The 24,557-nt window shown below is 36.1% G+C and overlaps 1 protein-coding gene across 3 annotated transcripts; it reads right to left on the bottom strand.

The window, feature by feature from the left end:
* Nucleotides 1-4,628: 4,628 nt before the first annotated feature.
* LOC129788594 (protein Wnt-6-like) lies at nt 4,629-13,804 on the bottom strand. 3 transcript variants are annotated; one of them, XM_055824796.1, is made up of 5 exons: nt 13,413-13,804; nt 12,669-13,104; nt 7,837-8,057; nt 6,019-6,329; nt 4,629-5,802 (listed from the first exon to the last, which is right to left on the bottom strand). In XM_055824796.1, exons 2-5 carry the CDS (start codon nt 12,728-12,730, stop codon nt 5,341-5,343), a joined length of 1,056 nt encoding a protein of 351 aa, XP_055680771.1. In that variant the 5' UTR covers nt 12,731-13,104; nt 13,413-13,804; the 3' UTR covers nt 4,629-5,340. The 3 variants fall into 3 exon arrangements, with proteins under 3 accessions (XP_055680771.1, XP_055680769.1, XP_055680770.1); XM_055824794.1 differs by having other exon boundaries at nt 12,669-13,090; XM_055824795.1 differs by having other exon boundaries at nt 12,669-13,804.
* Between the last annotated feature and the right edge of the window lie 10,753 nt (nt 13,805-24,557).

Raw genomic sequence — 24,557 nt, 5'->3', positions numbered from 1 at the left:
GCTTGTAAAAATGATTACCCCTGATATACATTTGTATATAAATCTCCTGTATGGATTACTTGGTAAACTTGCCCATTGAGATCAACATCTCTCTTGTAACATTTGATCAAACATCGCGTATACATTTCATCGTCTTTGGAATGGACAATGATTGTTATCACTCACCATTGATCACGGATCGCGATGATCGGCGGATTGCGTCCTCCAATTTGTGATCCCTCTGGAATGCGCCATCTCCAATGATGATGGCGTTCCGGGCTAATGGAAGTGTCAGAACATGTCAATTTGACCCATTGTAGCCATATTGGAAGCCCACTCAGCGCGCTTTGAGAGGCTTGTGAAGGCAATAAAGTACCTTCACTTGGTCAGGCCGCGCAACTCCAATGGACCAAATTGGGTGACGAGGAGAACATCTCAATTAATTTCACACAAAATTTCCCATATCACGCACACAACGCTATATACCTCTGATTCCTTTTACTGGATTTTTTAGCACAGGGGGGTTCACAGGATTAATGAAAATTTCTTTTTGTTAAAATTTCTTTGAAAAAATCTCTTTATTTTTCAAATTTAACGAAATTTTTGAAAGAAAATTGCAAAGAAATTAAATAAGAATTATCAAACCTGTGGAAGGAATTCAAATGGAGGCTCACTGATGAACCCCTTTAGCATTCAATTGGGTGAAAAAGAGATGTTCATTGTGCGGTGGAGGAACACACAAAGAGCCACGGAACGATATCTACCTGGAAAGTGTCTTCTCCTTGGTATTATTAATGTGGTATGGGGGAGGGGGCATCACAGCATATATATTGGGATGGTGATGCCCAGAAGAAGAAACCACAGGTATTTTTGTTAATGACCCCCATCCAATATTGGAGTTCTCGCAGACGCAAGAGATCGCGCGCACACACACACACCGAAAATGCCATCTCCTGTGAGTTGGGAGTCTATTGAGAAAATTATAGGTTATCATTTGGTAGTTGAGTGCGGCGTTTTCTTAAATTAAATAAATAATAGTTTCTGAAACACCTTTCCCGAGGTAATTTGTGCGAACCTCGGCGGAGATTCCGCTGCGAAGGACGGCGCGAAGAAGATCATCGACGAAGATGTGTTTTGTTGTTTGACGATGGGATATTAAAAATATACACAAAGGAATCCCTTCTCGCCTGCATCATCAAAGTCTTCATCATCGCACCTTTTGCCATGCCCCACCGACGATCCATTCCCGCTTGATCGGTCTTCTATTTTTTGATTTATTTGACGCATTCGGGGGTACGAGCGATACGCGGCTTTCTCGCACCTCGCCAGGAGGCCCTTAAGTGCCCCTAATTGATCGATATCAACCCCAGGGAGATCCATGATACCCATCTAACACCACAATGTTTTTTTCTGCCCAATATGACTCACTATTTTTGAACCATTTTGCCTTTTGTGAATTCCAAAGTTTCAATCTTTGCCTGAATAAAGCAGAATTGGGCAGAAAATTTTATCAATTTTTATTTTTAGAATGTAGATAGTTTAGGAATTTTGTAAGGATCATGAGGGTAATTGTTTTCTACTTTTCTTTTGTTTTAGAAGATTGCTAATAGATCTCATTTAAAAAAGATTTTAAATTGAATTAAAATCTTTTTTTTTTAATATTTTTTTCATTTTAATAATTTTGATGTTAAAGTATTTAAAATAATTTTAAGAGTTTAGAAAAAAGTTTGTACACAAACTTCTAAGATGGAGACGCCTGGTAATACTTACCCCATTGGTTAATATCTATTACTTTTTCAATAATGGAGACGCCTGGTTGTACTAGGCGTCTCCACTGCTATTTAATTTAACCTATAAGTTGGCAAAGAAAAATACAAAAAATATCTTTTAAATTAAACTTTTTCATGGAAAAATTGAACAAAAGATCTTTAAAATATTTTATAAAATCAAAAATTAAAATAAGGGTTAGGTTAAAATAATTTTAGAATTTTTACATGAATTCAAAAAAATGCATCCAAAGATTAATTTATTGGATTAATTCCACAATTTATTAATTTTTTCAAAAAAAAAATCCCCCCTAAAAACCTTCAGTAGGTAATTTTTCTTTCACATCCCTCAGGGTTTTGTATTCTCAGTTCTTTTTTTTTTCGAAAGTTGATTTACCCCCTTGAAGCAAAAAACATGAGATCATAATTTAGGATCGGAGTGGTGTGTATGTGTGGAAAAAAAAAGAACATCATAAATATCTCTGGCGATTCTCCATGGTCCCAAGAAAAGGCATCTCGTGTTCGACCCACCGCAAATTCAATTCGCCGTGAGATTTTTTCCTCCACCCCTTGGGACGCGACTGCGGAGTAAATTAACCATAACGTGAGGTTTCCTCTCCGGCACCTCCCGACCCAGCAAATTACTTAATATATTTTGTAGGACGCGAGCCAAAAATAATAATTTCACACAATTTCTCTTCTCGCCACAAGGAGAGTCTGTGTGGTCCAGCTTCAGCTTCATCTGTGGGCTATAGAAAGAAGAAGTAAAACGGATGGTCCACGAGGGGGCGTTCGTGATGCTCACACTCTCAGGGTACCTACCTACCTACCTACCTACCTATATATCTGATGGAGGATCTTTTTAAGGAGAGGTGGAAGCGCGGAATAAGAGGTAAGAAATGTGGCCACAGGAGATGGTCCCAGCACATGGTATTCCTTTGGTACTGTGTGTGTGTGGATGAGGGCGAGAAAATGAGAGGCGTGCAGCAATTTTTGCCCTTTTTCCGTGCACTCCGCACCATATTGCCGAAGAAGAGATGATGATTCCTCCTTGGGATGGTGCAAATGTAATTATCTTCGTTGGTGTTCTTCACGCGTTATAATTTAATGGCGTTTTCGAGGCACCTTCTTCTTCACATCCCAAAGCCACCTCTTGCCCATAGCTGTGTGTACATCATGGCCATGGAACCCCATCCACGGTGGTGCTGCCTCCCCCCTCTCCACGTTCCCAGCTGATTCTTCACCTCGCCATCGTGGTGAGGAGCAGTTCAATCTCTCGTGGGCAATTTTAATTTCAATAGTCCAAATTTATGAGCATCTATTCGAAAAATTCCGGACTAATTGAAGGCACATCCATTTGTTCCCCATCTGCGCTGTCCCGGTGCCATTTGTTCACGACAGTGGTGCTGTTGTGTGGTTGAGCGCAAAGTGAAAACCGCACAATGATGTCCGTGGACAGGAGCGATGAATAACTTTTCTTCTTGGGATGCTTTATTAAATAAAATTTCAATGCTCCAAAGGTAATTTACACATATTTAGCATTTTACTTTTGTTTATAACAATAACAAGAAAAACCCCGCGCGCATGAATCTCCCTCTCTCCGTACTACTCTCTGCCGCATCAACATTTTCATTCCTTTCTCTCGCTTCATCGTTCCTTTATAAACCTCTATACATCCCATTTGGAGAACTATGTGTATATATAACATTTATACAATAAAAGAGACATCCAAGATTCCTTTCTTTCACATTTGGTTAAATTAATGCAATACAAGAGTTGGTTATTGACGCTTTGAAATTCTCAACACAATAATATTAACATCAATTGCAATTTCATCTTCAATTCTTCCAATTTTCTCTTTTTTTTCTCTCACTCTCTTGAATCTCTTGCAAACTGATCATTAACCAGCCTTACCAGCAAGCTAAATTGAGCTTAGGAATCACCGATTGTTTAGATATTTTATTTTTGAATTTTTTCTACAAAGAAATTCTTTGTATTTATGCCAAAAAATAATTTTTCTTTTAATATTTTATAAAAAGGAGTTTATTCATTTTGAGAGTCTCATTATCATAAATTTTAAGTAGGTAAATAAATATTTTAGAGAATCATAAGAAAATTAAAGAAAAGAAACTAGCCAGAGAATGAATTCCAGGAAAAAAACACGCCCACATCTTATTTGATTTTGTGTACTTTTCAATGAAGCATAAGCATCACTGCTTTCTATTCTAACTCATCGAATTTTTAGATTAGATTTTTAAATGTGTCATTGGTACAAAAACTAATAAATAAATAGGTAATTAAATCTAAGTTTTAATCAATATTTTTTTTCTTTTATAAAATAAAGAAGATTAAAAAAAAAGATAGGGGAGGGCGGGGCTAATAAAGTCACTTAAGGGTTTGGAAAAAGCCGAAAATATCATATTTCCTAGCTATATAGAACAAAATGACCTGAGAAAGAGTTGTAGGGCAGTAAATATCCTAAAGAATTGAGCTATTCATTTCGCTTTAACTGTTTGGGAAATATTATATTTTGAGCTTTTTCTAAACCCTTAAGTGACTTTTTTAACCCCGGTCTCCCCTAATAGTAAAAAAAATTTTTAAATGAAAAACGAAAAATTGTACGTTTGGCTTTTGTAGGATAAATTTTATGATTCGTAGAATATTTTTCAAAAGAAGCTTTGAAAATAAATAAACTCCTTCAAAAAAAATTTAAAAAAATAGTTAGTAATATTAAAAAATTAAAAAAATTGTTTTTTTAATTGAAAAATTAAGAAATATCTTTTTTTTTATTTTTTTAATTCAAAAATTAAAAAGAAATATTTCCAAAATTAATTTTTAAATTTATATTTAAATTAAAACAAAATAGCATTAAAAAATAAAAAATATCTTTTTTTTTTAATTAAAAAAAATTTCTTTTTTAAATTTTTTAATCAAAGATTAAAAAGAAATTAGTTCCAAAATAAATTTTTTAAAGACATTCCGAGACAATTAAGAATTTTTCTTTATGAAAAAAGAAAAATTATTTAATTCAATAAATATTTACTCACAGACATCCTGGTAAGGTCACATTTAAAAGATCAGCTTGACTTTTTTTTTGTCATCCTGGAAAAATTGAAAAATCACTGACTTGTCAGTTTTCTTTTAGACACAGTAATTAAGATCCATTAAATAGGTAGTATACTTAACACAGTAATTAAAATAATAATAAAAAAATTTAAAGAGATTATTTTTGTCATCTTTTCATCAGTCTTCCATTGCACAAAGATTTATCAATCCTTGTTCTTCATCTACAACGCTTCCTCGGTCCAAGATCCATTCCAAGTTTCACACAGAAGGTCTCTCGCTTGCATTTGAGCTGCTCGTGAAAGCGGAAAACATTCGTATATAGCATTTTTTTCTGCACACGATTGAGGCACTAATTCGTGGAATTTTGTGGAGTCATTTTCCCGCGTGAGGGCTAAAGAAATGAGCACTGTGGGGCAATTAAAAGAGGTCAGTCGGGTCCAAAATGGATTGATGGATTTGTGTGCAGGAAAAAAAATTGGTGGCCATCACACTGATTCACCGAGACCGTGAGGAATTTCCCATTGATGTCTCAGAGGCATGTGAAGCGTGTCTTGCGCTCATCGCACATCTTGCACTTCACCTCGCAGCACCATTCAAATGTACAGTGACACGGTACTTTGCGTGTCACGAGGTCAGCTCTGTAGCCACGATTGCAGCACAGCAGCTCGCAGCCATCCATCCCCATGCTTGTGGCATTGCATTCACGTCCCTGCGTACCAAGGGAGCCTGTTCTGTGATTTGGACGACAAAAATCAGGAGATTCTTCCGCATAGACGAGATCTTCCTTCGTTGGGGGTTTGATGGTTCTACCTTCGGGCATGAGGCTTGTACCATCATTGCGCGCGATCACCTTTGCAGCACCATCGTAGCGCTCTCGAAGGCGATCCGCCACCTCCCGAAAGGGTGGCATAACCATCCAGCAGGTTTGCATTGTGCACGAACCCGACATCCCGTGGCATCTGCACTTTAGCTGCATATGCTTCTTTATCGCCTGAATTGAAAACAGGTGATTAAAGGAGAATTTTCTTTATTCGAAAAGGAAAACTAATTAAGGAAGGATCAAAAGGTGAAGCTAATCCTTATTTATTAATTCAATTCAATTTTTCAATTCAATTCATAAATTTTTTTTTTAATAATTTATTTTTAGATTTTTTTTAATTCATTAAATTAAAGATTAAAGTTTTTTGGAAGCAAAAGGAGAACTTACAAGTAATCCTGCGATGTTGTTGTGCGTCTTGACTAGAGCTTTAATGTCTTTCTTCCGCCTATACCTCGCATCAAGGAAGATTTTGGATTTATTCACCCCAAAATTGATGTTATCCCCACATCCCGCCCATTCCCACGACTCATCCGGTGCCATGAGGTACTTTCGCCACTTCTTCAGCTTACTCGGTGGATGGGATTGACTATTAGCGTGACACGTGCACTCAACAAGATTCCCCGTGGCACATGCTCGTGCCACCGTGTAGGCAATCCCTGCTGCTGTGATGGCATTCACGAACGCCGTCTCCCGTGTATCTGATCATGATCCAAGGGTGGAGGTGGAAGGAAGACGAAGAGAAAAGAAAAAAAAGAAAAGAAAAGAAAAGAAAATCAGACAAGGGAGGTGAGAGACAGCGATCTCCCAAAGGCAAAGTACTTGCGCCGTGACATGAGGGAGCGCGACGATGGTTTCTCAAAAGGAGAAAATCCAACCGACTCCCCGTGGAATTCCGCTGAACACCTATAAATCGCGTCACGGCAACTTCTCCTTCGCCCGTGATACGCACTTGTCACCATTGTGTACATATTGATTTACAATAGGCAGCCCCCTGTCGCAAAACGGAAAGCCCTTCAGCAGCCACCCCGGTGTCCGCCGCGTCCATGTTGCATGAGAAAAAGATTGCAATGGGAATTGAGCCGAGGGAAATTTATCGATTTCTTATGCACAAGATCCGCGATACCTATAAACATTTCGGTATGTCGCATTTAGATCTCTCTCATCGCGAATTGCTGCATTTTCTTTTTACGTCTCTCTTCAATGATCTTTAACATTTTGTGTGTGTACAGTGTGGTGGGCAAGCGTGGTATTCTCCTTAATTTTTGTTCCTTTCATTGAATTTCTCATTCACTTTCTTGCTTCAATTTATTTATTTTCTTAAGCAGTCTAAGCAGTCTTTTTTTTTAAGTATTTTTAAAATTTTTTTTTACAGATATTGAAGCCTTTAGTTAGAGCTTAAATGAAGTCGAAAGCTTTGGAAAAGTCTCTTGAATATTTAAATTAATATTTCTTACTAAAAATTTAAGGAATGTTTCAATTAATTTCGATTTCTGTTGAATTTCATTACATTTTAAATTTTCCGAGTGACCAGGCGCCTCCACTGTTTCACCTGGCGCCTCCACTGTTCCAATAAGTTTCAAGATACTATATAATAAATGACTTTAAATCGATTAAAGAGACGTTTTTCTTATGTGTTTAGCTCTCTAAAGAATGAGTAAAAAGCTCAATAAAATCTTTCTTAAGATTCAAAGAAAATAACGTGAAACATTTCTTTTTTTCTCTTAATAATTTAACCTTATTTTCCGCACTAAAGAATTTTCTTAAGAAAAAAAATTAAAGATAGAGAATAAAATAAAATAAATCCTCGCAAGGAGCAGCCCCACGCTGTACTATTGAGGTAAAAAAAATGAAGACAAAAAGGCATAAAGAATTGGAAGCAAACATCATGTGTCTGCAATGTGGCAGGTATTGGGCCAATTTAAAAGTCCCCAAGCTTTTATATTTAAATCCCCCAAAGCAGAATACCAAAGTCAGAGACGACGGCGGAGTGTGACAGACATCGAGGGTACACTGCTGATTGTAATTGCACTGGGATTGTGTACTTAATACAATATAAATGCAATTGATGAATGTACTGATTGTTCCAAACAGACAGCTGGAGTTATGTTCACTCACACAGCATCGTGCCTTTGCAGTGTGCCCGCGCGGCTTTCCAACAACGTGGAAAAAATCTCTTGTAGAGTTTTGTGGGAAAATTTAACTCACCTCGGGCAAGGATACGTTTGAGGCTCCTCCTTTGGGTGTTGCAGTTCCACCTGTTGTTGCGAAACTGATACTGGCACTCGGCGAAACTCATTGAGATCCCATTTGTGATTTCTTTGAGCAGTGATGTGCCATTCTTGCAGATATCCGTGAGCTTTCCACGTGCTCTCTTTGACTTTCGGCACTCACGCTGTGGATCCAGAAGGACATTGCTCCCTTCCACCCTGAAGAGAAAAGAAGAAGAAATTGAAAAAAATTCTAGAAAAATCCTTAAAATCAGGGAGGAAAGAAGCAAAATGTTCAGTGGTGGCGCCTGGTTAGACCAGGCGTCTCCATCTTCGTATTTGTTTGTTTTAAGCCTTTTAAGCCAACAGAACTTATATTCAGACTTCCCTGTTAGCTTATTTTAAAAATTATTTCTTATTATTTTAATTTTGAAAAGATTTTTTTTTATTTTAACTTCTTTTTTTTAAGAAAGAAATTTCTCTTATCCATCAAAGAAATATTTTAAAATATTTTGAAAAGAAATTTTATTAAAAATAATTAATAAATTAGAAAGTAATAAAAAATCAAGAAAATAGAAAAATTAATTTTCAATTATTGTAAGCCCTGAGTACGGTCTCAAATAGTCCAAACTGCCAGTTTCAAATAAAATTTTTGAACCAGAATATTCTAACAAAAAAAAATTTCGACTTTAAGAATTCTTATATAACACACAGTTGTCAGTCAAATCAAGCAAAAAATTAATCACGAGCCCTAAATGAGAAGAAAACCTTTTCGAAAATTCAATAAATAAATCTAAAACTCCGGTAGTGCCTCAAATAAATGCAAAAGCTCCATATTTCGTAACGTCTTAACTATAATTTATTTAATTAAAACACGAGATTATAATTCTTTTTTGGAAATATTTTATCTGATTTTCATAATATTATGAGAGCAAATTAGGAGCAAATGTGGACAAATCTTTTGTTCAAATTGACTTAATATCGACACGCACACCGGTTGTGGGTCATTAATATTAATTCGATGAGACAGAAATATTTGTGATTTTTCTTCTTGAGAAAAAAAGGGGGAAATTGCATAAATTTCAGTCGACAACATTAATCGAATTTGATTTAATCTTTTGGATTTTGGTTGTTGCAGTTTCTTTGTCAGTTTGGTACAAAATTAATTTTATTTATTTACTCTATTTGAGCGATGTTTTTAGCTGGAAGGCGCCTCTAAGAATAAATTCATGCCAATTCTGATGAATTCCTGTGTGCAAATACGTGGAGGTTATTAATGGAGATTTATTGGTACAAGAAATTGAAGGATCATTACACTCGATTGTGTATTTTTTCCGCTGTTGAGTGCGAAAATTTCCCAATTTTCATGAGAATTTCCTTTCCCAATTTAACTTTTATTTTTGTCTATTTTTGCGTTCTAATCAACTTTATTACACCGTAAATATGATTTGATCACATGGCGGGCGTTTAATTTGTATAATTTGTTGATGCAAATGGGGGAATTTTTCTTGGAGAGAGAGGAAAAAACTGGCATTTGGGTAATGAAGAGCAGACCCGAAGGAGGAAGAATTTCGAGAGAAGTAGCGCAATTACAATTCCCCAATGTTGTATTATTTCAATAAATAGAAGAGATTATTGAGTGCGTGGTGTCTTTAGCCTATGAGATGATCACATCCGTTTAGTTACAAAACTCATGCACGTCTCTCTCGTTTTTTTTTGCCTCATTTCTTTCAATATCTTTTGCTTCACTCCCCTCCGTCTCCTTAATCGATCGGCTGTGTGAGCTTCTTGCTGGGGGCTCCTTGGCTGAGCTGAGCATCTTATGTATGGGAATTGGGTGTTACAACTCACTTGAGGATTGCGTGAAAATGTTCTCGTCACATATTTTTATTGTAGCCATTTAGGCAATCAAGTGTATAAGCCATTAAATTTTGTTTACAGCTACTGTCATTCCAGGATATCTGTATAGTGTGTTCTCAACCATAAAATTCTATGTGTACACATGGGGGCTCTTCTTCAACAATTACACACCATCATCCACTTTCATTTCCCGTTGTTCTCCACCAAATGCATCCCATCCACGCAGAGTGTCTCAGTGGCTCATCTGCTTACTTCCTGGACATCCTCCACAAGGCTGGAATTCCCATCTCCAACCTTCACATACATTTCTTCTTCTCCTCCTCAACCCACCCACCCACTCAACCCATCCTCAAGCTGCAGGGCTGCTTCGTAGTGTCATTGTTTACAATCCCGTCTGCAAGTGCGTGATCATTCCCTCAAAACTAATGCTCATGATTTTTTCCCGCTCTCTCATACTCCCTCTCCCCTACATCGAGCGCCAAACCAGACGCATCTCTGCTGTACATAATAAAATCGATGATCTAATTGCTCAATTAAATATATATACATTGCCAATAAGATAGTTAAATCCATCCGGTTAGAATAAATGTTCTCATAATTTCAATTTTTATGCCCAATCCACCCAACATTTGTGCCTTCGCATAGCCACACGGCGCTCCCTGCTCTTTCAACACACTCGCTCTAATTGAGAAAAATCTTTCATACGAATGCTAATTAATTTATATATATACCCCACACCGTCAGACATTCTCGCCAGAAGGTGAATCACATTTTTCTGTGCTGATCATCCCGCGGAATCACTGCATTAACATGCACCTTTTCTTGCTGTTTTCCGGAGGGCTCCCATCCACATTACGTGCACAAACAACTGCGGAAGCCCCCACCTCTGATGGGCCCAAGGAGTCGCGTAAATTTTATGGAGGGACTTTTTTTTTCAATTTAATGTAATATAGCCCATTAAATGGAAGAAGTTAACAGGGATTTGTTTATACGGCCATAATTTGCATTAAAGTGAATAATTTTTTTTAAATATATTTTTTAATTCCTATTAAATACTTTTATTGACCATTTTTATGACATTTAATGTTTTTAATTGAATTTATTTAAAGTTCTAAGAAGTAGCTGAAGGTTTGGGGGATGTGGGTCAACTTAATAAATTAATTTGTTGTTTTTTTTTGCATTTTGCAAGACTTCTAAAAATCAAATCAATTTTGGATAAATGGTAATAATTTGTATTAATTTTGTTTTAATATATTTTTTTAATTATTTTTTTATAATTTAATTTTAAAAAAATGTAATTTTTTATTGCTTTTATTCCTCTGTCGGGGTTATTTTATTTCATTTTCAATAAATTAATAAATTATAAAAATTAAGAACTCGGCGCCTCCATTACTATTTCATCAAACTCTTAATTCAACTATATTTTAGGAATAGAAATAAAATGTAATTAAAAATAAGTTTATAAACTTAATTTAAAATTAAATTTCGAAAAATTATTCTTAAGTTTTTTATCTCTTGAGATTTTTTAAAAATAAATTTATAAACTTAATTTAAAGTTAAATTTCGAAAAATTATTCTTAAGTTTTTTATCTCTTAATTTTTTTTAAAAATAAATTTATAAACTTAATTTAAAATTAAATTTCGAAAAATTATTCTTAAGTTTTTTGTCTCTTAAGTTTTTTTTTTAAATAAAATAAACTTAATTTAAAATTAAATTTTGAAAAATCATTCTTAAGTTTTTTACAGAAGAAGACAAGAAAATTTAAAAAAAAAATTTCTTGTCTAATTAAGACTTATGATTTCTTTTTTCGTAATTATCAGTAAAGGACCTGAAGAAGGGGATATAAATTTTCGAAATGTGCCTTAACCCTTCAAGCTCATAAACTAGATTTTTTCACAAAATTAATTTTAAATCTTTTATTTTAAAAATTTAAATAATGAAAAAATAAATAAATAAAAAACATTAAACTATTTTCGAAATTTCGTTCTAGGAATTCTTTAGATTTTTATTGAGAGTCTGATTATTAATTTTAATAATTGGTAAAATCGTTATATTTTATCTTGAGTTCCTGAAATATTAAAAAAATTACCCACAGAGAGCACAAAGTCATTTTCTTTAAAGAAACCTATATTCAAAAGAAAGAAAATTAAGTATGGTAATTTGTTTATTTTCCAAAATGACGATCCCTCAACTCTTCCACGAACTCCGCGCGCGTTTTATCGTATTTGTCAACTGATCTCATGTGCCCTCCTTTAATCATAAGAGAAAATTTTTGGGTGCGCTTTATCTCATTTAGACGTCTTCCACATCACGTTTTTCCAGATAATTCCCCTGCTTGAGAGAGAGAGATCATTCCGTTGGTGTGTTATTTACACGAGATAAGACACCTGATGGCTTTCTGCGAAGTGACACCACACTTGATCTCTCATATGGGCTGTACTCGATCGCTCTCTGTGTGTGTGAGGATCACTCTGCAATATCTTTGGCAATTTAATTTTGAGTGACAATTTTCTCTAAACAAACTCCACCAATGTGACATGGCATAGGCAATAAACAGACCCAGGTTGATCAATGCAAAAGGCATGATCGACGCTGTATGATGTTGAATATTCTGTTTGTGGGGTTGAGATTTGTTTATTTACAAGTCAAATACAGCACTGAAGCATTTTCTAATTACTCTCTCGTGCGCCCTCCTCATACATCCTGCGTGAGGATCCCCCATGGATTGGGGCATCTTCACGCGGTTTTTTTTTTACTAATTTAATATTTTCCGGGATTATGAGGTGCTCGTTGACGCAACAAATATTTTCACGTGGCTACGTCATAAAAAAATATTTCTTATCCGTATCCGCCATCCGGGAGCATCTTTTTTTAACGGGTGCGCCCCATTAGCTCCCCAGGGATGCTCTTGGCAAGATCAAGGTGAAGATTGAGAATGATAAAAATATGATTTTATTGTTAACACTCACCATCCAGAGCCAGTGATGGGCATGAGGAGTAGGAAGAGGGTTGAAATTAGCACAAAACGCATTTCGCATTCAATCACTTTATGTATGTTCTTCACGATTTTTTTCTTGATTTTTTAAAAGTATATAATCGCGTAAGTAACTCTTGTCTGGCACTCTCACGTCACAGGAGTTAGTTTCATTTTTTTTAATATCTCCACACTATTATCTCACACTTGCGTCTCTCTTGTTTTGTTTACGCTGTGATGTGTACAATTGTGGGGCTCCTTGTCTGATGCCGTGGAGTTTTAAAACTCGCGCGCTTCGGCGTGCGTGATCGCGGGATCGAATCAATCAATTTAATGGCAACACTTATGGGCAATTTTGCCAGCTGGGCGTTGTATGAGGTGGTAAATGCCGATGATCACCGTACTGTGCTGAGATCTCTATGGAAGAAAGTCTACACATTACACCTTTTTTTTTGTTCCGTCGACACGGGACCCATTATAATCTTCCATCTCACACACACGGTGCGATCTTCACTGAGAAAACTCCGCATAAACCCGCGCAATTGCCAAACACTTTCACTCTCAAATGGTCATCTGCCATTTGTGGAACACCACCATCGGCACTCTTTTGGAGTTTTCTCAGCGATCGCCGGCATTCTTGACGTGTTTGCACGACTTTTGCCATCGGAAATCCGTCAAGAATCCCCCCATTTCTTCAGAGCTTTTCATAAGGTATGCGTAATTAATTTACAACACTCACTTTTGTGCAATCTCCGCACACGTGCTCCACAGGAGACGTCCACACGGTGTTCTTTTCCCTTCCTTTTCGTCCTTTTTCACCCAATTTTTCTTTCGTGGGGAAATACGGATTTTTCACATCGCGAGGATCACATCGCACGATCATATGATCATCACAACACAAGATCACAATCCCCACGTAAGACACCCACACGGCAACTGATCCGGGGATGTGATCTCCCAGCGATCTTCACCGTCTTCGCGCACAGCTAAGAAGTGTCACACAGCACCGACACGGAGGCACACACAGCAAGGGGAAAAAATTAAGAAGAAAAAAAAAAAGAGACGAAGATGCGCTTCTAGCACGGTGTAAAAAATCAACGAAACTAACGCTCTGGCGACCACAAAACTCCGATTAAATACAAAACGCGATCGACTTCTTCACTCGGCCGCGATTCTGGTGGAAGATTCGGGTCGCCAAAAATTTTTTTATTCCCACACACAACTCCGCCAGCTTTTCCCGCGTGCGCCCGACGCATGCGCGCATTTTCCGCCTGGATTTTCCCTCCAACTTCCGGGATGAGCTGTGGAAAAATTTTTTCATCTCACAAGCATCCTGCATGGGGAATTTTAAAGTGAATTCAGTGGAAGAAAAAATTGTGTGCTGATTAAATTTGTATTGCGAGAATGATTCATGAGAGATGAGAAAAATCGTGGATGCTTTAGGATTTGTAAATTTCATGAAAGATTTATATTTATTTCAAGGAGCTTTTGAATTATTTTTTTATTATATATTTCTTTTGAAAGTCTTTTGATAAAGAAAATAGGAAAAAAGAAAGATTGATACAATAAAAATTGGCAAAAAAGGAAAATTCAAAAGAAAATTTAAAAAAATAAGATTTGTTTTTAAAAAAAATAATAAATATTTTCCAAATGAAAAAGCGAAAGGAAAATAAAATTTTTTGAGCTTTTTCGTAAACTTTTCGAATCCCAACAGTTCAGTAATTAAAAAGAGAATTTTCTTTTAAAAATCAGCTTAGTGTTGCGATGGAGGCGCCTGGTTGTTACAAAATACTTTAATTTCCTTGAAAATAAATTACAAGACCCAAAAAATCCTTTAAAAAATTACTCAAAAGTATCCTTTTTAATGAAAAATAAGATTTAGAATTTAATGGAGGCGCCTGGTTGTTTGAGATACCTTCTCAGGATTTTCTATAAAATTTTTAATTTACCAGGCGTCTCCATTGCATTAAAACTAATGCCAATATTAAACCAAAAAAAACTTCTTTAAATAAATTAAAAAAGTATAATTTTTGAGAAATTAAATAAACTATTTTATTCTAAATAATTATTCTTTAGCCATAAGATACAGAAAAACGATAAAAGAATTAGAAATTCTTTAACAAGAAATTCCCGAAACTTTGTGTAATTTTTCATTTTGATCAAATTCTTCACTTTGAGGTGCTTTTAATGCTGCCGAGACGAAAATGGTTTTTTTGGCGGGGAAAAAAGTGATGAAAAAATGCGTAAAAAGTAACATAAAACACAATGATAGACAGGTACGCATCATTCTTTTGGCTTTAGCCTCTGGGGCGCAGCAATGGAGAAAAATGCAAAAGGGGCACCTTTTTGTCCCACACACACTTTGGGGCACCATTCAGTGAGTCCTCTTGGCGATTTTGTCTCCTTTTGGGCACCATGCAACGCGACAAAAACACCCATTTCGTCCCGTAGACGACACAACAAGAGCGCGTCCACGGAGTTCACTTCATTCTTGACGTGGAGGATTTATTAGATGTTTGTGGAATAAACAGTTTTTTGGATTAACTCGTACATGATGAGGCAGAATACCTCGGCTGCAGCTTCACTGATGCTGACTGATGTCATTCCATTGGGAAGATAACGATGATTGTTCCCTCTGTGTGAGTCTTCATACATTTTCCCCTCGCCACAAATCCCACAACCCCGCATTCATCCAGAAGATGTGGGGGCCCCGTTCACGTGGGAGACGCGGGGCAGCGAGAAATTATGATAAATGTGTCATAACAGAGTCACAATTCACCCACGGAGATGGCAAAAAAAAGACCAGGCACAAAAGCTCGCTCTATGGCTCTGGATGAACCTTCCTATCCTTTCTTCTCTTTGCTATGTATGTATACTATGTATGTATATAGCATTCGCGAGAACATCGCCTGACGTCCACCCCAGGGAATGCCGTCATTACGGGTGGAATAAATTGTGTTTGAGGAATTTTTGCAGGCACTGTGCTGGGACAAAAAGTGCCCGCAAGAATCTTTCTTCTTTGGAGGAATCAAAATGAGGCACTTTTTGTCTCGCAAGCCCATCCATTGCAAATCCCATGTCTTTTTGTCCATCTTCCCATCAGCGCGCCCTTCTTCTGTGCACAATTTTTATTTTCAAACCAAAAATCAGCAAACGCGATGAACCCCGTTTTGCACGGCAGAAAAGATCAAGAGGCGGAGGACACAAAAAAAAGAACCCCGGAGAATCCCAATTGCATTTTTTGAGGTGTGTGCTGCATTCAATTAACCGGCGGAGATGGATTTTCTGTTGTTTTTTTAATATGATTTATTAAAAGCTTTTAAAGCTTTTAAACTATTTTTTTGTGAATTTTTGTGTTTTACAAAATACAAGAAAGAAAATCCTTTAAAGAAATTTTTAAGTGATGAAAAATCTTTTTTAGTACACGCTGTACTAAATCTTTATCTGATGGTTTAGTAGAATTAATCATTAAAAAAATTATAAGTTAGATAAGATCAGTAAGATTCTTAATATACCTAAGATATTTATTATCATTAAACATCATAAAGAAACTAGAATATATTTTTAAAAAACCTTGATGAAGCATTCATTGGCAAAATTTTAGTACAGAACAGTCAATAATAAAATTGAGGCTTTTAAAAAAAAACTTGTTAAAAATATTTGTTAGAATTGAAAAAATATAATTTGTCATCCTCACGAGATATTGATTTGATTTACATTTGAGCCTACAATGAATTTATGACAAAATATTAAATTTTTGAAAAATTTAGTACACATTTAGTACAGATTTAAAATTATTTTCTAAGAATTTAATATAAAAAATCTTCAGCTCCCCTGTAACAATGTATATTTAAAATCAATCTAGAAAAGTTTTTAAAAGTCTTTTTAGTACAAAGAATACCTCTTCTAAGGCCGCCTTTGAATTTTTTTCAGCACAGTCCTCTGGCAAAAATTGCACCCAAGCATCCATTTCTCACAGAAGATGGGATGTACAGGGAGAAAAAAGTGAGTGGCAAGATGGAATACCATGAGACAATGCGAGAAGGAATGTCCACAGTGCAATTTGATTGTCAAATCACCCGAGTTGGGCAATTGTCGCCCCACCCTGGCAAAATTCATCCCAATCTCTGAAGTTATGGGAATTGCCAGTGATGCCCCATAAATCCTTCAAACGCATCTCTCTCCGGATGTGTGCCCCTGGTCCAGATGTCCACATCATCCACTTCACCCTTGAGGCCATCTAAATAGCCCAAAGAGCCGTGCCCAGTGCGCGGAGATTTGGATCGCGGACTCCGTGATCGTTCCCAGAGATATCAATTGAAATAGATCTCGTGTGTAAAACATTTCACATCGTGTTAGTAATGCTTCGCTTGATCTTACTCATATTTTGTGCCGTCTCGAGCATCTTCAGAGTCTCTGCTCTGAGCCATTGGCCTTCCCTCGCCGTTCCTTGCCTCCGTGCGACAATTTTAGGCCCATTCAGTGGCTATTGTTAATTCTCGTGTTTGTGTCTCACCCGTGGCTCTCAATGATTGTCCATGTCAGCGAGAAACGCGCTCGTCTGGATGATCTTCTCTAAGCTTTGGAATGAATCAAAATATGCAGCCAAAAGGGGTCAATCATCCAAAGAGATTTGGGGCCTTTATTTTCTTCTGGAGAATTATGTCTTATTTCTTTGTTTTATCATCTTATTCAGTTGTTTTATTAATATTTTGTTTAATTTTTAAATTTAATTGAAAGTACAGAGATCGAAATTTTAATTTATATGGTTAAAAGATTTCCGGAAATTGCAATGGAGACGCCTGGTGATCTCAAGAGCTTATTGAGAATAATTTATAAAATAGTTTAAATGGGGGCTTCAAATATTTTTTGTGTTTTAAATAAAATATAAATAAAAAAAATGATTTGTCGATGGAGGCGCCTGGTGTTCACCCGGCGTCTCCACTTAAATTGAATCAGATATTAAGAAAAAATCTCTCAAAGCTTCATCAATGTTAATTTTAATTTTCTTTTAATAAAATCAACAAAATATTTGAACAAAATGATCTTAAAATTTGTTTTTAATAAAATTTATTTTTCTTCCTGAAAGCTTTTCATTAATAAATCAAAGAGAAGAGCTTAATTGTTTATGTCACTCTCACGTAAAAAAGCGCTGTTACATAATAATTTTCCATGACCTCTGTAAGCTGTGAATGGCCTGCCATTCAATTGAGGTACTCTGGCTCTTCTGCTGTAAGAAAAAAAAAGGAAAAGTCCAGCCCACACGCCGTTTGTGTGCGATGCGATTGATTCCGAATCCCACACACGGCAGCACAATTTTTGCTATTTGGAATAATTAATTGAATTCTAATCACCAATACGAAGTTTTTCTCTCATGAGGATTATCCCATTTGATGGGGTTTAATGAACTGCTTTTGGCCACTGCGTGATTCGTTTTTTTTTCTTTTATTAAGATGAATAGAGAAATATTTTTGCGCTAAGATGGGCTTTTATTTATTGCATATTTTTCTCACAGCATTACGATGGGAAAAACAAGCTTTTGGGCACTATATGTGCTTGTCTCCTGGCGCGCTATATGCTTTTTAGCTGTGATTCTTTCTTAAAAGAAGCACAGCTTCTGTGTACACTCTAAAATGCAAAGTCGTCAGATCGGGCTCAAACTTGGGATGAGCACGAATTAGGGTCCCCACATTCCAAAAAACGTATGCGCCAAAAATTGGTCCGTCCGGCCGTCCGTCCGTCCGTCCGTCCGTCCGTCCGTCCGTCCGTCCGTCCGGCCGGAATATAACGCAATATTGCAAGAGAACGGTAATAGATAGAAACTTGCGGTCAACGGCAAAGTTCATATATCAGGTGGAAGACATCCGATTATGAAGTCAAATCCAACCCCCCACCCCCACGTCCGCCATTTTGAATAACCTCAAAATTTTGTTTTCGCTATATCTCAGTCACTATTATAGCTAGAGGTCTGAAATTTTGATATGTTGTAGGGGCCATCAAGACCTTTCCAACGATACCTCATTTTCGAAAATCGGCCAAGCTGTTTAGCCAATATGGCCGCCACAATTTTTCATCGAAAATCGGCCATAACTCGAGAACGGCTTGACCGATTTTGATCAGCTCGGGCTCAAATGAAAGATATTAATGAGCCCTACAACTGCTCGGAACATTGCAAGTTCAAGAAATGACCGCAAGTGGCGCTAAAATCGAAAACAAAATTTTCGATGAGTTTTCGATGAATATCTCGAGCACCGCTTTATAGAATTGCTTCAAATTTTGATATGTTATAGTTGACTATAGTATCTATCACCATGCCAAAAATGAAGAAAATCTATGTAGCCGTTCCGGAGATATCGCGTTTTAAAGTTTACATGTCATATCTTGAGTTGCATAAGTCCAACGCCCCGCGAAGCGGGGCGTTTTATATACACATATAAAATAAAATAAAATATATATATATAAATGCATAGATATATACATTATATATATACATATAAAAATGCAAAGATAAATATATATAAACTGCAAAGATAAAAATTAAATATAGCATGGATGGAACAGTATAAAGCGAAAGAACGGTAAGTAAAACTTACGGGCTGTGATTCTTTCTTTGTCAGTGAAATGTGAAATTGACGGAAAATTGAGGATGGGCAAATTTTGAGGAAGGCTTTCTCGCGTACCGAATCACAGCCAACGCCCACGATTAAGGCTTCTCACAAATTATCTGCGCGTTGGCTGTGATTCGGTGCGCGAGAAAGCCTTCCTCAAAATTTGCCCATCCTCAATTTTCCGTCAATTTCACATTTCACTGACAAAGAAAGAATCACAGCCCGTAAGTTTTACTTACCGTTCTTTCGCTTTATACTGTTCCATCCATGCTATATTTAATTTTTATCTTTGCAGTTTATATATATTTATCTTTGCATTTTTATATGTATATATATTTTTCTCTCTTACCCATTCTGCAGGTGAGGTGTTCGCGCAGAGGCTGGCGCGGAAAGAATCAATTGTGTGCAATAAAGTAAAACAGCTTTTAGCAATATTTTAGCACACTCCACGGCAAAAGTTCTTCTTTTTTTTGTGTCTTCAATTCTTTTTCATATATATGGATTGCATGCTTTGAACCTTCTTTTTTTCTGCGCGCGCGCTCACCTCCCGATGAGCCATCGAGCGCGAAGAGATGCCTCAATGGCAGTGGAGATTGTCTTAATTAGTCGAGACGAGAGTGTGTCTAAGAGCTCTGGAGCGACTCCCAATATCTTATTAATAAAATTAATGTTAACAAAAAGGCAAATGAGCCTGCCATTTTATACGGCATGGATGTGGTGCGACTTTTTGGGTGGGCGGACATCCCAGCGATATGCACGCAGCCGTTTTGTTACTCCACCGCGGCCACAAATTGATGGCTGTGAGTGCATTAATTAACAGGTGTATAACAGTCGCGGGACACGGCTGAAATGCCATCCCGGAGTCACCTTTTCTCGTCTGTGTGTGCTCTGCCCAGCAACAACCACCCGCTTCAGCACTTTACGCGCTCGCACACCCTGCCCCCATGCCCGTGGAATGTCTGGAATGCAATTAAAAAATGATTAGCGAAAACGATATATTTTTTAATCGCTGAAGATATTTCCGCTTATCCGTTTCACTATATTCCCAAGGAGAGAAATCGCTTGAAAATAGGGAAAATTTTCGAAAATCCGTCGGCAGGGATAGGGCGAGAATTGGTCAAAATTTCGACGCCTTGACGAAAATGGGGAATAAAAATCCCAATTTTTCTGTCGAAAGTTCGTCGAAAGCATCTTCCCTATTTCTGCCCAATTGAGAAGCTGATGTCGAAACGTGGCCGACCATATTTCGACGGACCGTCGAAATAGGGCAGAAATAGGGAAAATTTTCGAAAGTATGTCGACATGTATTGCCTTGATTTCCTCAGTATTCTTCTCTTTCTCTCCAATGATATTCAATTCAAACAACATATTTTTATATTCTTCTGCTCTTTTCACACATCACATGATTATATTGGGGCCTCCATGGCGTTATTTTACATGACAACAATAAAATGCCAAGACAAAATGGAACACGATATTAATAAATATTAATATTTTTATATTGCGACTTATCCTGACGCTTGGTCTTTGGAAAACCATGCCACACCCTTTTCCCGACGGGAATATTTGCCATAGGCGATAAAATGCCATTGCATTTCACAAATTTAATTTTTAATTATATTTTAATTGCACATAAAAAATGAAATTTTCCAAAACCTTGTTGAAAGTATTTTTAAAATTTCTTTACACATTCTGAAACATGTTGGTCAACATATTTTGGATGCAAAAGTATCAGATAATTAATAAATCGAATTTAATTTTAGTAAGTAAATTTTTGATTTGCCGCGCACGAATAAGTACGCCATTGAGCTCATTAACCTCTAAACCTTAAAGTCCATCTGTTGACAAAATATGAAATCAAAAATTTGGAGAAGGGCAGAAATTGGGAAGAAATAGGGCAAAAATTGGGAAGATTGTCGAAAGCATGTCGAATATTAGTCGACAAGCGGCCTAATTTTTTTCCCAATATTAAAGGAAATGGAGGAAGGAAAAATTTCGACAGACTGTCGACACCCAATTCCCTATTGGGAAGAGGGTCGAAACTTTTTCGAAATATTTTCCACTTGGGCTGCCCAATTTTTTTACTTAAAAATAAGGCAGAAATTGGGCTGATTGATAGGGAAATATCCCGAATATATTTCGAAAGATGATTTCCTTCCAAAATAGGGCAGCTACTTTCGACATATTTTGGAAATTATTTCGAAATAGGGCAGCATTTGGGAAAGTAGTTCTCGTTGGGTTATGGTCAAGATCCTCATGGGCTTGAAACAAAACCACGAGATCGAATCCATTGGAAATACCACAATTTAGTGCTTTGTTCAAACACAGGGCGATGAGAAAACTAATTTGTAGAAGGTTGAGTCAGATTTCTCGATGAGTTTGCTTTTCTACATATTTTCTGCATCAGTTTGTTGAATTATAAATTCCGCGAGGAGCCACGGAATGTTACTGGACAATTGTTGGAGTATGTCACGAGTTTGTCCTTATGGAAATTTCGTGTGTCTGAGTTTTATTTTGCTGTGAAAACTTTCTTTTGCTGATTGTAACAATTTTCTTTAGAAGGGAAAACTTTATAGTTTGATCTTAAATTTTTTAAAAACATTTTAAATAATATCGTTTGAAGAGGAACTTGGAATTTCTCCAGTGGAAATTTTCCAAAAAAGGAAAAAGCTTCAAGGAAATGTCCAAGAAGATTTAGAATTTTAAAAAAATGAGTACAAAATATTATTTGAAGTATAATCAATATATTTTTGATTTTTATGATTAAAAAAAATGAAAAAAATAAAATGATAATATCGATAAATTGTCACATGACATTGAGAGACATGCCAAAGGACATAAAATTTTTTTTTAAGAATATTCTAATAAAAATTTGAATAAGATATCTAAAGAGAAAGCAATTAAAGTTACAATTAAAAAAAAATAATCCACTTTATAAAAATAAAATTAAAATATTTTCTCACAGATATACCTTAATGGGGACTCTGTGTATGTGTTTGCATGGGGAGTCAAGAAAGAAGAGGACAAAGCAAAGGCAAGCAGAAGAAGCCACTGGAGGAGAAAAAGTTATGGAATTTGTGAAACCATACGCGGGATAAACATATTACATTTGATAATGTGGACAGTTTCAATAAAATTTATCGCTCTAATTAACATAACAGGTAGCTCCCCAACACACAGTTTGATTTCATTTATTAATGAGGGGACCCAATTCTGACTCATTGTACTGCTGATTATTAATAACCTTTTACTTTTAAAGGTTCTCTCTCGCTTTTCTTCTTATATTCCTTTTTTTCGCTTTGGCCTCTTCTTCTTTATAGGAGAATTCTTTTTTTGAGAATTCATTCTTTGCTCTTCTCGGGTATAGATTGCGGATTGAGATGAGGCAAATCGTTCGGGGTTCACATAATAATTTTCTTGTCGCACTCATAGTGCCGATGCTGCGGCAAAATGGCTTATTGGCAATTTAATGTGACTCTCCTGAAAAGTGCAAGTAATTTTATCGATTCGAAGCCTCAAATGGTTAAGCTCCAACGCTCCGGAATTCATGCGATAACGCGCAAAGTGCGGGATGTTTTTTAGGGAATTTTCTCACACAATGAGATTTTTCTCATTCTTCATGTTAAAAAATTTTCCCATGGTCCAGTGTTAATTTCTGCCATGTAATTTCCCATTAAGTGAGAAATCTCTAAAAGGACCCTTTTCACTGTATCACACATACCTCACCTTGGACAAGAAGTGCAAGAAGTGGCGAAAAAAAGAGGGAATAACGACGTAGCGCCATGAAATGCTTATTGAAATGTGTCAGATTTTCATCAAGAGCCAGAGACCCCTATCTCTCCCCATATCCATAGTGATGGAGAGACCCATGCTACCATGTAATTTGTAGAGCCAACACATTATCTCTATCTGTATCTCTTAATCTCTCAACATGCCCATATAATTACGATCTCTGCGCACTATCTCATGGTGATCTCTTGAGATTTTTCTTCTTGATGCTCTGTGTGAAGATCACCACAAAATATTCCCATTAAAATCATCTCATTTTCTACTTGCCCCCTTTATATAGGGAGGAAGACTAAGGAAAAAAGAGAATCCTCATCGAGAATTCTTTCATTTAGGAATTCCGTGCAAAAATCTGGAATGTGGTGACCCAGAGAAAACATTTTGAGTGAAAGACATTAAATTTGCTGTGTGCGCGCTGAAATGCAAATTAAACAATTTCACGGTGTGATCCCCAATGGCTCTTGGAAGCGAAAAAGCGACATAAGATAGCATCTCACAAATTGTATATTTTTCCCTTCAATCACACCGCGACTACGGCTGCACAATCAATTTTGTAATCCGCAATAACTATGGCAATTTTCTCTAAATAATTCACCATCATTTGCCAATATAAATGCCCCATTCAACCTATTGCTGCTACATTGTGAATATAATTTCCATATTATAAATATATTTTGTGTAAACTATTGGGTGGATTGGGGGTTTTTCAATTGAAATTTTGTACATTTTATTTACTTTCAAAGGGAAATTTTTACTAAAGAGTTTTTTTTTTATTGTTTTGTGACATGTTGCTTGATAATCCTGGACAAAAATTACCCAGTAAGTAAATGATTGAGTCAATAAAAACTCAATCATGATTGATTCAATCAGATTGATCATAAATTGATATATCAATTGAGCTTTTCAATCGATTGATCAATCAATTGGTGAATTATTGATCAATCTCAGGTCAATTCTGTTTGATCAATAATTGATCATCTATGTGGACCTACATTGACTCAATATTGATACTAACAATATTGAGTCAACTATAAGTCAATCAATTATGAATCATGGTTTGACCAACTGTTGAATCACTTTTTGTTCTTCACTTTATTTATCAATCAATTGCTCAATTTATGCTCAATTATTGATCAATTATTATAGATTAATAATATTGAAGATATTTTACTTAAGACATTAGGTAAGTTTTATAATCACTCTGGTAAAATCTTCTGCAGAAGGAATTTTGAGATTTCTTTTGTAATAAAAATTTGATAAATAAATTTAAAGAAGTTGAATAAATATTTTGTCTTACAAAGTGTCATAAAAAGTCTTGTGACATTTTATATAAAATACTATATGTTTTATTCTACACATTTTATTTGTTTTTTTTAAAGAAAAAGTACTTTATTGAGAGCTTCAAATAAAAGATAAGAAAACATCTAATTCTTCAATGTTTAACCCTTTAAGGTTTTTTGGGTCATACGCTGACCCAAACGTGAAACATT

This window comes from Lutzomyia longipalpis, chromosome 2 (genome assembly GCF_024334085.1).
Source record: "Lutzomyia longipalpis isolate SR_M1_2022 chromosome 2, ASM2433408v1".
Classification (NCBI taxonomy): Eukaryota; Metazoa; Arthropoda; class Insecta; order Diptera; family Psychodidae; genus Lutzomyia; species Lutzomyia longipalpis.
Note: the sequence above shows the minus strand (reverse complement) of the source record. Positions and strands in the feature narration are given on the sequence as shown.